General features: G+C 43.9%; 1 protein-coding gene across 2 annotated transcripts in view; it reads left to right on the forward strand.

Annotated features, from left to right (window-relative positions):
- Positions 1-15,684, forward strand: part of zfpm2a (zinc finger protein, FOG family member 2a) — a 120,883-nt gene that overhangs the window by 22,268 nt on the left and 82,931 nt on the right. For both annotated transcript variants that reach the window (XM_063487774.1, XM_063487775.1), the window contains exon 2: positions 9,043-9,201. In XM_063487774.1, coding sequence (XP_063343844.1) covers positions 9,043-9,201 — 159 coding nt within the window. The remainder of the gene's footprint in view (positions 1-9,042; positions 9,202-15,684) is intronic.

Here is a 15,684-nt window from a genome sequence, read left to right on the forward strand (position 1 = left end):
CAAAGTTAGGAAAGTCGAAGTTTAATATCGAGGCAGCCAAGCTGATGCCGATGGGAGGAAGTCATTTTGCAAAAGCCCGATTTGAAATTTTATTTAGGGGAGGGGGGGATCCTGACACGTGACGATTTTTTTGGGTGCCTGCCCCGAGTGTCATCTCTGGCTATCTGTGTGGGACTTTGCTGATAATAAGGGGCAACGCTAGAATATCTTTAGGGTATGCAGTGTGTCGAGCTGAGGTTTGTTGTCATGATAATCCCCTCATTTGTAATGTTGGGATCAGCAGGTTACGCCTCTCCACTTGCCTGCCATGTCAAGGCTCGGGACTGGCGAGGTGGATTGTCATTTCTGAAGCAATATTTTGACAGCGCCTTCACTTTGCTCGTACGCTGCGGCTCAAAGGTCAGAGCTGTGCCACTTCCATTTACTGTGTGTGAACACAATCCCTGAGGAGTGGAGCGCTCCACTTCTCCCTCTCTCTCTCAGTCTGACAAACACACACTCGCACGTAGTCGTTCTTTCTGCCTCTCACCATTTAACTCACTTGTTTTAGGAGATAGATGTCAGGGCTAGGCCCACACAGGGGTTTATAGTGGGTCTGAAGCTCCCAAATTGAAGGGCAATTACAACTTATAAACCTTTATAATAGAGTAAATGGAAAAAGGCAGCTCTGTTCAGTTTACCTCACTGTGATGCCTGATTTCCCTTACTGCCATCTCTCCAATTAGAGTTTCGTAAAGACAGCCACCGCTCCCTCAGTCAGCGCTGGTCTTGCCTGCCTCATATCACACACGCTGCTACGTTCTTCTTTTTTTGTAAGAAACATAGTGTGGTGTGATTGTTGCAAGTGCACAATGTCTCAATGGTGTAGCTGTCATCCATTTTCCTGTGTGCTCAGTGCCACTTCGCAGACACAGAGGCAGGTTATGTCAACCAAATAAGGCACTTGTCAGTAATACAAAAAGACATTGTTGCTGGTCCATTGTTACCTGCTCTGCCAGCTATCATATAGAAAGTGATGGAGTGACGGTGTTTTGGAGTGCGGTGGCGGCTCCAGAGCCCTCGGGGGTATTATGGGTGTAAATCTCCCTCACACAGTTCTGCTCCAGGCCAAGGAGAGCATCATCATTAGCCGGAGCAGATGGAGGGGCTTCAGCGCTGTTTTCCTCCCTCTTTGCTGTCGGACTGTATGCTGGAATCCCCCCCGGTTTGATACAATGCAGCGAGCGCATGAGGAGCAACAGCCGAGCCCAGACAATGAATGATGAAATCCACATGAAATCAGATGAAAGCTACAGTACACGCGCACATACACACATATGCACCCCAGGAGATTGATTTATCATTTATTTGTGAAGCGATGATAGCGGAGGTTTGGTTAAGTGCTGTTTCTGTGCACATGTTTGCGCACTTTTATGTCAGTGGCAGGGAGGAAACATGGAAGATGGGGCTCTGATAGTGATGCTAGTGATCTAGATCAGAGAAGGAATGTAACTGTTTTGAAAAATGAAAACATTCAATATTTTTACAGTTGGAAGATTTGGAGACTTTATATTATAGTAAATAAAAATGTTTTGGATAGCACTTTGTACATGGGAAACTTGTTGTCGAGGCTTTTTTCTCACAATTTTCTGGTATTCTATTGGATATAAAAGGCTGTTCATGTCTTGATCCCTCTGATGGTAATATGGGAAACTTCTGCATCACTATAAATCTGTAAATTGGCCATTTTTACACTGGCTAGCGCCTCATAATTCACTAGAACCCAATATCAGCCCGATACAGTGTAAGAGTTTACGCTTGATTCCAAGCAAGCTAATCAGTGCAATCATTTATCAATGAGGAGTATTTATCTCCAGCAACCTAGCTCCTCATTGATGCAGTAGTATTTCACAGTGTGCTAGAGGCCTGCTATCCAGGGAGCACAAAGTATGTGTGTGTGTCTTTGTGTGTGTGTGTGTGTGTGCTGTCTGAAGCACTGGCAGAATCCTAATCTTCCAGCAAGAAGCTTCACATGGCCAGATCAAGAATTAGGAGGGAGGCAGAGTGGGGGAGGAAGGGGAGGAGGAGAAGGAGGAGGAGGGGGAGAAAAAGCCCATCTCGGTCTGTGTTTTAAAGGACAGTGCTTTGAATGTCATTTGACAATTTCCTTTTAATTAGAACTAATTTACAGAAAGATGCCCACCAGCTAATCTTTACAGGATAATTAACTTCTATTTTCTTTACTTTTAATTAAAAAGTGGAAAAGATTTAGCTGATCCATAAAGAATTGTTCTTTTGAAATGTTCATCAGACTTCACACTTCTTTTGGCATTGGTAATATTTAGATCCTATCTGCTGCTCACAGCCTCCACTGAGTTATTGGAATGATTTTCTACCCCCCTTATCCGAGGTATTAAGAAGTGGAACTATCAATAGTAGAAATAGGAACCAGAGGCAAATTAGAATTGAATTAATGAAGAATTTATTGCAAAAGAAACCCCCCCCCCCCCCCCCCCCCCCCCCCCCCCCCATGCTTCATAGCACTGGAATGAAATTGACATCTTAGATATATCCATTTCATAGAAATTCCTTGATGAGAAAATATTGTTTTATCTACACTTTTTTGATACCGTAATCATTTTTCTTTTTCTGAAGGCGCCCCATTAAATTCTTTGAAACGATGCTCGACTGAAAGCTAATTGTTGCGGAGGCAGTTTTAGCATTTTAAAATATCGCTACAGTATTTTAGCCCCCACGGGCTTGCAGGCCACTGAATGTGATGAATATGATGCTTTCCACGTCAAACGAAGGCATCTTATTAAGCACTTAACAGACAGTCAAGTGCCCGGTGCCTCTGCAGAATGAAAACTCCCCGAGTCTCATCAGAGCTGCTCGACAAAAGTCTTTTTCTCGCCACTGTTAGCACCTTCCAACAGACTTTACTTAGTGGAGATAAAGTGAGCCAATATGAGGTGAGCGTGCTGTAGACAGAGCCTCCACTCGTCTGCAGACGAGCCAATGGCTGAAGATGGATGCCCCCACTTAACCATGATAGCTCCCTGGAGGAGCCTCACTCAATGGCTTCATTAAAAGTGAACGTTCTAGTGAAAAGCTCGCTTATAAACCAGTAATTAAGACCACACATATTTTACCTGCTTTGTTTCAGCTGTCACATGCAGTGTACAGGCACATGGTTAACTTTTATTTCCTTATAAGTAACAGAATGACACTAATAAATCACTCAGCCAGAGAGGGAAGCAAGTGTGTAACAGGAAGGACTTAAATCCAGCACACTGGCCACTTTAACAGCATTTTAATCCCTTCGTTGCACCTACAAAGCAAATGTTACCCTGCAAAAAGAGGCATTAACTAAGCCCATATTACTTGGAAGACAAGCTCAGTGACTTTTATGGACCAAACGTTGTACCAGTGTCCACTTGGACATGTGCGCGTCCCTCTGTAAGCTCTAGAGAGGCAAGTAAAGTCAGTAGAGTGTAGCAGGACCCAGCTAACTCCACAGAGAAACTGGCTGGCATCTGCTGAAGCCCTCGGGCACGCTCAGAGGTGCCTCCAGCATTTTAATGGCATAGTCAAATGCCAGCATGTTTTCATGCCATTCCAATTCAAATTCATTGGATAAAGAAGTAAGAGCGTGTTATTCCCCTTCAACGGTCCAGACAGAAACACTGGGCGCAACAACACAGAACTTAGAAACTCCGCAAACATGCCGGGGATCCAAAGCTGTGTCTGATTGGAATAAGATACTCGACTGGAATTATGTTAACAGTATTTGAGAAAAAAAAAATACACACTCACCCCTTCTTTTTTATTGTTATTATTATTTATTAGAATTTTTTATATGTGGATTTCACAGGATGTCATGAGAAATCTGTGGACGGTGATACTTTCCTAGCCAGCGGCTGTGCCTTAGTGTTGCTGCACGAAGCTTAAATGTACAGTAATGTAAACTCGGTGGGCCATCTAAACACATGATGTCATCAGATCACATTTAGATGCCTTGTCATCTTTAGCTGCAGCCTCGCAGACGAGTGTGTGTGCTCTTCCTCTGTGTGTGTGTCATACGAGGATGTGAATACATTCACCCCCCTCCACCTCCACTTTACAACAAACCCAGCCTCCCTCCCTCCCCTTTTCACCACACAATATCCTTTTTTTTTTTTGTTGTTGTTTTTTTTTGGTGCTGCGTTTTCGAGCAGTTTGTTGACTGTTGATTGTAAGTGCCCGAATTTAGGAAGGCAGCCATTTCTAATCACGAGAATTACACTGCTTAGCAACCGGAAAATCAAGTTAAACAATAGCATTGCTTATTCTTGGTCACAGACTGCGGCTCTGAGAACACATCAGTCTCCACTGAAGCTGTTCCACGCTCCTCCCAGCACACACACACACACGCATTTACACACAAGCAGCCATTCACAGACAATATGCAAATGCTAATTTACTTTTTGACTTGTGTTACAGCATTAGCTCCACATTTAGTTTGATCACAGAGTGTACAACTTGGAGAAAAAGAAGGAAGCGGTTGGTTTTTTTTAGTAACATTTGTGCAGTACAAAAAAAAAAGATGCTTGAAATGAAAAATTCCTTTGAGGGTTCCTGTAGCATATGAAGCTATTAAGAGCTGCGTAAATGGTATCTATTTCATTACAGTGATCAAGGATTAAATTAGTGGCTTGAGCCCTGTAACATATACACTAAGTCTCCTCCAAGGCTGAGGGAGCCCTCTGCTTCCCAAAGGTCATTAGAGCTGAGGAGAGAGGATGGCCCCCAGTCTCCCCTTGCCTCTCTCCACTACCTCCTCCTCCTTCTCTTTCTCTTTTCTCTCTCTCAACCTTCCCGACCTATCCTTCAAGATGAGACACAGTCGTGTTTTTATGTTTTCGCACACGGTTGTCGTTTCCTTTTTCTCCAGCTGTGGAGGGTTAGGATCACAGGAATCTAAACCTGCTTGGCAAAGTGTATTCCTGTATTTCCTCCCACGCAAAAGTTTGCATGTGTGTGTGCGTGTTCACCCGGAAGTGAGGAAGGCCCAGTATCAGTTTTGGCACAAAGGGCCAGTCACGAGGAGGAGCAGAGCTGGCAGAGGTTGAGCTGTGTGGCCCTGTTGGATTTTAGGGCTGCATTATGCATTCATGTTTAGTCTCAGGTGCTACGTTTTATCCCCAGGCCAGCTTGGACACATTTTCAATGGACCTTTTGGATGAAAAACTGTATAGGTGGGAGCAAAAATGATTTCCATGCTTATAGAGATCTGCTGCTTTGTTCTGTCAGATTCAATTACCTCACCTCTAATTAGGGAGCTATAGAGGAGGCTGGGTTTGTGATCCACACATCACACTGTGGAGCCTGCTGATAATGTGAGGTATCGCTATCACAGCCCGGCCACAAGCTCCCCACATTGCGGATGCTTGAAAAAGCATGCCATGAAATTAGCAGTCACTCATACAGTTTTGCACATACACACATATTTCTTCAGAGCGCCTCTTTTTCTTCGTCTTCCTTTTTTTTAAGTGTGAGCTTTGGAACAAGGTTGGCACATGTGTGTGTGTGTGTTTTTTCTTTCCTATTTTCTGTTTTAGTCCACTGAGGCACAGACTTGAGTACAGAGTATATTTTCCTAAAAGATATGCTCATTCCACCACCTCAGTCCGTACTCCTCTGTTCCCCTCTTCCTCTGTGACTCATTAATCCTCTGTCCATCATATGGTCTCAGAGTATCACCCCATTTTATAGACTCAGTGGGGGCATTACCATATCCCTCTTCGGAGCTCCACTCCGCATGGCCGATCCCTATCAGACAGAGGCCATGCCATGAACAAAAGAGCCACTGTGATCAAGCCTGCATTCAGCTACCAATGTCTCTATTAGCATTGGCTGCTCCTGCTGCATGACTGTTTGAACAGAGCTGAGATTTCTTTCTGTCTCTCTCGGCAGAAGAAGAGTCTTGATGAATGCGGATGATACAGTCGAGGCTGGAGGGTGTGCATGTGTCAGGGCGGATGTGGAGGGTGCAGGGATACCTGGACACTGACCCTGATTGAGAGGAAGTTGAGACAGAGTGCAGCCTCCTGAAAGATCCTGTTAAAAGTGAGCAGATAGCAGCGTTTGTGCTACGATTATCTCGCGATCCAAGCCTTTTGTCTGCAAACTTGAAAGTGTGCTCTGAAAGGCTGCCACACTTCAGGTTACAGATAATTAGCGCAGGGCTTCAGCTGCTAATTATTTTAACGATCATTTTTAATGATAAACTAATTAACTGTTGAGTCGAGTGGTTCTCAACCTGTTAGGAAGCCTTCCTGTAACCCGTCGCCACGTGTTAAATATTTACAGAGGAATAAACCTGTGACTTCATATCTTTAAATGACATGTTTTGTCTCAAATGTGCAACTTAAATTGATATAAAACAGAGAAAGGAAGAAAACGGGGACATCTGAGAGAGCGAATCTGTTAGCTTTGGCTTTTTTTGTGTGACATTTTCTGATTGATCACTCTTTAAAATGAAGCTGCCTCGCCAATTAGGTCAACCGGTAGATGATTTTGTCATTGGGTAAAGATCGCGTGTTACTATAAAGTTAACATGCATCTCTAGCAGGCTTAGATCAGCCGTAATGAGCGCACCACTTAAAGCCGGCTGTGTTGTTTTTCTGCGGCAAAGTGAAACGCAGACACTTTCTCCGCGGTGTCATTGGCCATCTGAACTCCAGAGGAGGCTCGATAAGAGGGCGAAGCAGCCGACATTCCTCTGGCCCAGTTCGTCAGCAGAGCCTATAGAAATGCACCAACAAGCGTGGGTCACACAGCGAATGTGACAGGATTTTAAACAGTACACAACTAAATATAGCAGGAACGCCACTATCAGAAAATGAGTTAGGAGTGTGCTGCTGGTCGTTTAGAAAGTCATTATTCTTATCATTGCTGTCTCTGAAATAATTTCAGGTCTCTCCATGCAATGAATACTGTATAATAAACTAAACATGTGAGAATGCGAGCAAACTTTGGTCAATCTGCGCGGTCCCAAAAGAAGTAGCCATCGGACCCCCTTTAATGTCTCAGGCTGGGTGTAATATTTCATTTTTCCATATTCAGCAAGGCCTCCAGTATCTCTATCAGTTTGAAAATGCTCCATTTAGTTACTATCTGTTGGAGTGGGGAAGTGAGATGCCCTTATTCTGAGTCTATTAAACCTCAATTCTATCTCATCTTATCTACCTAATCTTTGTGTTTTATTGACCATGAAGTTTATCTTTAATCTCCCTTTACCCTTATTATCACACAACACTGTAGGTCTATTTTCCGCGGTGCAATGGCGCTGCTGTATTTGCCAGCAACAGAGGAAGAATCGTTTAGTTGTACACACAGTTCTTATTCAGCTGTGTAATGGAATGTGTACACACTGTGTGTATAGAAATGTATTTCCCCGCTTTCTTTCACACTGTCTTCAATTGCCTTGGCAGGAGCTTTTACCGCCAGTCATACAATCTCCCCTTGATACGGCGATATTTATCTCTCAGTATCATCTTAAGTGATGGTAGACTCATCGAGTCACTTCACGCCTCACTTCACTCCTCAGCGAATCAGCAGAAGGCATCAGATAAGATCATAAAACTGTATCCTAATTTAAAAGCGGCACTCTGCCTCTGCAGTGTCTATTAGAGATCCGCGTGCTAATTCTTTTCATGTCCGGGGCTCCTGCAGATGTTGGCTTCTACAAAGGAGTAATTTATAAGACTAATGAAAAGAGCAAGCAGTTTGTGGACATCAGGGGGGTCTTTTATGAGACTCGTCGCAAGAAGAAAGAGAAACAGGAGAGGCACACCAGCCCCACTTTCTGAAGTGAAATTATTGCTTTATTAAAGCTGAGGGGGCTCGCTCCCGCTACAATAGAACAAACAGACTGAAAGGTGTGGAGAGGATGTAAGTGCGCTCTGTTTGAGCTCTAGGTGGATGCACGAGAGGCAGAAACAGAGACAGCATCCTCATCTAGCTGGCAGTGACAGCAGCACTTTTGACATGATTGTTCACTTTAAACACGACTGGAGAAGGAGCAAGGAGTGTTTTTTGTTTTGTTTTTCATGGGGCTTATGCAGGTTTTTCTCAGAGTGCATCATCTCAAATATTAAACTAAATTTAAACCAGAAGGGCTCCCCCAGTCTTTTTTGCTTTTGGTATGTCATGCGGGGACTTTGCGGGCATGTTTTGGCAGAAAAAGGAGAGAGGTGTGCGCGATGCGCATTATCTTAATAACATTCAAATGCCGGGTGAGATGTTTTCAGAACTAATACAATTCAGGTGGCAGTACAGTAATTCCATCAACACCCTTGATTGAAGCAAAATGGTAATATGCAAATACCAAAAGAGATGTACAGCTACAAGCAAAAAAAACCTCTGAAATCATTTAGATTTAAAGAAATAATATTGCACAGAGGGGGGAAAAAATTAATCACACGGAAAAGTGTCTCCTTTAAGATTGCACTGGTGTATTACCCGGAGGCATGGAATGTAAATGGAAAATCAACATTGTACCCTGTGATAAGGCTAACAAATTAATAAAAGTATTTTCTTTCCTCCTCCCATGCTGATGCCTGTGTGAAAAGTCTGGAAAGGAACTTTTTTTTTCTTGCCCCCCTTCTCTCCTTCCCTCTCTCCATCTGTGTGAGGTTTTGTTTTGCAGGTAGCGGGATTAACATCAGCGCTCACCTTGGCTGCATGTCAGCTTGTTTTTCTGGGAAAAAAAAAGTCTCAAAGGGATTTTTTTCAGTAGGAATAATGGAAACACTGATGTGAAGCATGGTGGTAAAATAATAGTGTTTATTGGGGTGGCTTTATCTTTAGCCTGTACGAATCTCTGAACATGTATGCATACGGCGCATAGACCACGCAATGTTGCGCAGTGCTTTGAATTTGTATTATTGCAACACCGGAAACAAGGAGAGACAAGATTTTGATTCTTGAAAGCCTGAAGGATGTGATGAAATTGCTGAACATCTCCCTTGTGTGTCTGTGTGTGTGTCTCTGTGTACATATGTGTGCCTGTTCCCTCAGGTCCTCTGGAGGATGGCCTGGAGGAAGAGGAGGAGGAGTGCGTCTCCGAGGAGAATGAGCTCCTGGCCAAAGATGAGTTTTCGGTGGAGGAGAACTTCACCGCCGAGTTTGAGACTGAGAACATGAGCTGCGAAGACATGGAGTACTTCTGCAACAAAGGTGAGCGTCCCGCACTCGGCCAAAACCGAAACTTCACAGGCGGGCTTCCTCATGCAGCGTTCAGCCATCTTTTCTTTTTTTAAACGCCTAATATGGGACAATATGCTGTGCCCGCCCCGGTGCTGAGCATCAAAAAGTAAGTTAAACTCCTGCCAATTGTGTCTAATAAAATTCCTCAACATGTTCAAATCAAACCTGGCAGAACTTGTGTCCGTCTGAGAATTTCTCCCGCATCACTGCCTGGAGTTGAGACTATCCATTTTTGATATTTGATCCCCAGCAATCCACCCAAGAGCAGTGGTTTGATCTGAGATGGAGATGGCACCAGCAACACTGGCTCTCCCTCTGTGATAGTGCTGTGAAGGTGTGCTACGGTGCACCAATGCACTGGAGAGCGTAGCGCTTCCCTTTGAGCCGGCGCTAAAGCTCTGTGAACACTCAGCAGCACCTGCTACTGCTCGGAGGTCCAACACTATAAAGCGCCTCAGCGTCGCCAAATGCGCCCGAGTCCTCTTTGAACTCCAATTCAATTAGACTGCTTCTTTGTGTGTTTGTTTCATTTCGGTCACACCGTGCCATCACAGGAGCTAATTTGTGGCCTGCTTCAGGTTACAGTGTGAAGATGACAGACCTGTCCCGCCTCCCCCCAACCACCGCCACCCAGCCCAGAACCTCCACCCCTAACCCCACCGCCGCCGCCTCTTCCTAGCCTCCGGTTGCGTGGCGTTCGCTACCCCAGGTGTCCCCGCTCTTACTGACGCTCGGATGCCACAAATTTGACTTTTTAATGAAGAACCGATGCTTTGAATGTCTGCCTCCTCGCCCTCCTTTCAAAGGGAAATTTGTTTAGAATTATTTCTCCACACTTCTAAACTGATGTGCCTCGTGGGATTACATTATTGAAGGAAAAAAAATAAATCTTTCATGTTTCAGGTAGGCTATGCCCCGGTAATCGTATCAATAATGTTTTCCTTTTGTTCTCCGGGAAAAGTTGAACGGCGCAATTGTTCAGAAATTGCAATTACCAGAGACGCCTCGGCCGCTTCACCCTTTGTCTCCTCCGTAATGTGTCCCCACTCAAACTTCAAAGTACGAGGCATATACTTCTAATAACCCAGTAGCTATGAAATAGATGGCGCGTATTGGTGGTTACAACAAGAAAAAAAAAGTAGTACAACTTCTGAAAATTTTCAAAGAACCTTGTCAGTGCCATTTGATATTCCCTTTGTTTAAAGAGCCGGGTCTCAAATCTCCTTTCCCTGTTTATGAATAAAGACAACACGAAATACCAATCCATAATGTCAAATAGTACTTTCCCTGAGCACTTTTAATCTGTTCCTTGTCATACACGAGCCTTACTAGTCCGATTTTTTTTGTATTACTTTGCTATCTGAGCTTACAGTAGCTAAGTCTCCCATTGCCTCCTAAGACCCAAATGATGTACTATCCAAATTTCTTTTCTCCTAGTGCCAAGTTGTGTGCAATCATCAGGTGTAGCCACTTTCCCATGATCCCTTCCTCAATTAGATCTGTTTAAAACTAATGTCGGAGTGGCTTAAATTTACCCCACTTATGTGAAACTGCCTTGAATTAAACGGGACGCAATCCTGCCGGCATTAAATGGTTTAAGTGTGTTATTCCTCGACTATAGGAGGCAAAAGAGAGCCCCCCCTTGATTAACTAAACCCTCTCAAATGTGATGGCGTGCTGTAATTAGCCCTGTGCGGACTTGAACGTGGGTTTTAAAGCAGCCACTCATCCCATGGCCTTTATCTTCTGCTGCTTCCCGGAGAATAAGGTCTCCCGTGTAAGGTTCCTCCACTGAGCAGTGACTCTCTGGTCTTAGCTTAGCCTTGTATCTGTGTAGTCACTCTCTGAAATGGGCTTGTCAGGGGGACCTAAAACCTCCATTAAAAGTTTCAGTCTATAATAGGTATTAAAAAGCTGTAGGAACACAAAGAGGAGTACCAATTTTCATTAACATATGAAGCACTTATTAACTTTGATCAGAGTGCGGTGAAGTAGCAAAGCCGCTTAAAGGCGCAAAGGTCAAGAAGTTGAATGCCACCAAAGACTCAGCCATTTGCCTTACCCTTGCAGAAAAGGGACTCCCCAGATAAGTGTGTGGAGCACCTTGACGTCCCATCTTGGTCTGAGGCTCAGGAACCTCAAAATTAGGTGACGATTGACTCCCTGACCTGTTTAGTTAATAGTGCTGTGGCTCTCACTGGGTTTTGGCCCTTTCATTGATTTAGCTTGTAAGGTGCTGTTGGCATCTGTCTCTCTCTCTCTCACACACACACACACAAGGGCCTGTTAGCTTGACATTGGCAACAGAAATGACAAGAATGCTTTTAGGATCATCTTTTTTTTTCTTCTTCAGACAAACAGTAGAAATGATTAGTCCTGCATCAGTGCTTCCTAAGCCCTCTGACTTATGACCCATTTAAACACAGCATTGTCCTTTTGTTAGGCCTCACCAGTGGTCGCACATGTCCAGTTTAACAAAGGAAGGAGTGATTTTATTCTTTTGTTTTTGGAGATGAAAAAAGTTCAAACAGACTTCAAATGCAAAAATCTACTAAAATAAAGGTAAATTTGTATATCAAGAACATGTGTTTCACATCATCCCAGGTAATTACTCCAATCCAATGCCTCTATTAGACAGCTTCATTCAAGACTCTGCAAGTTAATGTTTTTATTTTAGATACACAATTCAGTGATCAAGAATTAAAATACAGTGCTTTATCACTGATGGGACTATCCAGCTGCACATGAAGTACTCAAGTTAGACCTATTTTGACCAGCTACACAATTTAATCCCTTGCATAATGCATCATGATTGTCAGTAATGGGCAGCCCTGAATCGTGTGGATATACGGTTACAGGTATGAGCAGCCCCCTGTCAGTTCAGCTCAGAATAATGTCTCTGAAAATGAACAAGCTTGGTGGAATAGTAGCACCCCAGAGAGACTGAACACTGTTTTTAATATACATGGCATTTTAGAGGGGGTCTGCCTCCCTTTCAAGACTTCTATGAGGAAGGGGGGAAAGGCACACATCTAAAGAAATAACCTTGGCTTTCCCTTGCTATTAAACAAGAATTTTTACCTCAAACAACCTCTCTTGCTCGGTCAATTTCACATTTATGGAGCTGTGCTTGTGAAGAACCCCACAGATGAACACGCTCGCTCCCACAGAAAAGATTTATACTCTATTGACACACCTGGCTCCATAATTGTGAGAAAGATACCTTTTTTATATACGCTGAGTGGCATCTTTTTTTACTGAAATTGTGAAATTTCACCTTGCTGTTTCACCCCCTCTTTTATTGTTGGCTATCTGTGAAGTTCAGCACAGGGTGTTGCCACAAGCTGTTCCCTCTGAGCGTTCCAAGTGTTTGTCTGATGACAAATGACTTCCTTACTTAGCACTGACAGTAAATTTACATGTCATTTCACGTGTCTCATTTCCTCGACGTAAAACAGCTTTTCATGAAGTTACATTACACGAGGGTTGGTTTTTTTTCAGCTCGTTTCTGAGGTTGTTGCGGGTGTCAAGATACATCAAGTTAAATGTGAAAATTTGCACTCTTTTGTGCCGTTCTCCTCGAATAACAGAAACGATGTGGGCAGAAATATTCTATCACAGTTGAAGTGAAAAGTGAAAGCAAAGGACTTAAAGCGGTAAATAATTTAAAAAAAAAACACCTTGAACTTTCAAATAACCTCTCGGTGAGTAATTTGACTTGCGGCAGCCACAGATGTACAGTAACAAGGAGAAAGTCGCACAATTAATTATTCTTTGTGCGACACAGAAGTAATCTGAATCTCCAGCAACACGGGAGGAAGATCTCCTTGGCTCTTTCACCACAGCTGCCAGTGCCCAGAATGGTAAATGTGGAATTTTAATGCACAGTTGATGCTGGAGAATATGGGGAAATGCTAATTTGTGGTGCGATAAGATGAATCGAGTCATCCCTTTAGCCCCATTTGACTCAGTGGAGGAAATTAATCATTAATGTTTGTTAAGTATGACAATCTAACTGGGCCAGATCTACATGCTCAGAGACTGAGGCAGAGCGAGATAAAGACCCAGGCTGCAGACAGGGAGGAAAACTGCCAGATTCTGTAATGATGGGAATTTATTGGCATTTAAAGAGACAGTGGCAAGGCATTTCACTAATAGCCTCCCTCCATTGGAGTGCTCTGCCTGCCACAAATTGCATGCAATTCAGACCTATTTTTCAGATAGCAGAGAAGTCTTACAGCTATGCTTGACTTTGGTGAAAAAGGTTGCTTCCTTGAATTGACTTTATCTGTATACGTGACGCAATCTGCATCAGCAGCCACATATGCAATATCAACGGGCTAGCACCGCCGATGCTGACGGGGGGGCGGGGGGGCAGGCATACCCCTCCTGATATTACATTTTGAAAATCATCGCCAAGCTCCAACACCGGGAAGCATGTGATGGGTTTAGAAATGCGGCACCGGGTTAAAGTCATCGAGCCCGGGATTTGGTAACCTATAGAACTCTGCAATCCCATAGGAATACTTAAAAATACTTATACTCCATCTTGCAGAAATTGCAACCTGTCTCAGGACTCAGTGGTCAGGATTAGAGTGCCCTGAGCTCCTTAAAGTCGCACGCGAGAGATTGACATTTTCAAGGGCTTCGTCGGCAGAGACAATGCTAAAAGGGAGGGAAAAAGCCAATATGACTTTGTTGCTACCTTGCTCGAGGAATTGTTTGTGTAAATCGCCTATAAGCTTATTGACCTGAATGTGTGGCACGCTGCGTGTGACTGCGATTTGGCTAGAGAGCTGTCCTTTGATAGAGCAGCGATAGAGCTGATTTTAACAGCTCACTGGCTCCTCTCGCATGCCCGCCAACCCAGAACCCAGCAGGCCGCCTCGCCTCCCCAGCCCTCCCCGTCCCTTCTGTTCTCCTCAGCTTTCTCTCACTCAGCCTCAAGTATATCCATCTGAGCGTGCGGGGAAAGGAACCTAAGCCAGATGTAAATTATGATCTAGGCGATAATGTAGAGGATGATCATTGACAATCTGTCCCCTTTGATAAGACTGCAGAGGGGTTTCAATTCAAATGATGAAACAAAGCAGAGGCTCCATTACTCAGATTGGACCTCGGTGAATGAAATGGAGCACCTCAATCAATCCATTTCCATGTTGTTTTAAAATCCGGGGCAAGGGGGGATCTCGACATTTCTCTGTATTCCAGGTTTTATCTCACTGACTGTACTGTAAGCAAAGGAGTGCTGCTCCAGCACTGCTTCCTCTGCTCGCCTTTTTTTTCTTCCTAGTGACATTTGTGCAGGAAACTTCATCAAAGCCCTGTGACATTGTTCCCTGTGAGGTTGCCTGGGCGATTGTGTTTAAAATGCACTGCAAACTGTGTTAGATAGAAGGCAGAAAATCCTTAATCACTGCTTAATTAAGGAATCATCTTGTAGCTTCATTTCCCGGGCTGTAATTAAACACTTCCAATACGTTTCGTTACAGGGCTTAACATGTTCGCCTGAGATCAAGGTAGTGCCTTTAATGTTATCTCACCAGCTTTTTTTTTTTTTTTTTCAAACTGCGCTCCATTGGAAGGAACTGTTGATATACGCCTTTGTTATCCTCGTCATAATACGAGCCTGGTATGCTAAAGAGGTTCTCCAGGCCCAACAATAAATAGTGGGGGAATTTAGTTGAGTGGGCTCCGTGATAATATACTGGAAGAGAGGAGGAGCAGGGGGAAGAAATTGCCAGCCCAAGCAGACACTTGCATAAGCAAAAGTGGGTCATAATGACCTCATGTACTGTAAGTAGGACATTTCTGCAGACTTCCCTACAGTATCGCTTTTTTTTCTTCGTGCACACATCTTCTATTTTAGTGGGAGATAGAAAGCTGACATCCTTTTGGCAATGTTTGCCGCTCTCTTTGAAGTGAGCCACGTCAAAAAAAAAGGGAAAAAAAGCTAAACAAGCATAGAGTATGTGCTTGATCTGGAGATTAACCCGACTGAGGATGGCCGGCGCTGAAGTGACGTAGTGTGTGTCCTGTGGCAGTTGTCACTTGAAGGTTGATAACCAAGACTCAGAAATGTGTTTTTCTGGGAACTGTGGGGGGTGAAGAACAGAGGCAGGTGTGGTTACAATATATTCATATTTAGGTTTGCTGCATGAGGTATATCCTAATGACATGTTGTCCTGTCGTCATATATTTGTATTTAAATCTACATGCCCTCTCCCGCCCCTGTTTTTCCCTTGTGGTGGCGTGTAGTAAGCCACTGGAGCAATCCAGGCCTGTCCTTGACCATTCACTGTTGGGTTTAAAACATCAAAGGAATGAAAAAGATGGGGTGACAAAAGTGAGAGGAATATACCTCCACAAACCATCAGCCACCACCACACGCCCCAAGCAGGTTTGCTCTTACCTGCCCGAGTCTGAAGAGACACCAACCACTGTGTCAGCCAC

This window comes from Pelmatolapia mariae, linkage group LG10_11 (assembly GCF_036321145.2).
Source record: "Pelmatolapia mariae isolate MD_Pm_ZW linkage group LG10_11, Pm_UMD_F_2, whole genome shotgun sequence".
Lineage (NCBI taxonomy): Eukaryota > Metazoa > Chordata > Actinopteri > Cichliformes > Cichlidae > Pelmatolapia > Pelmatolapia mariae.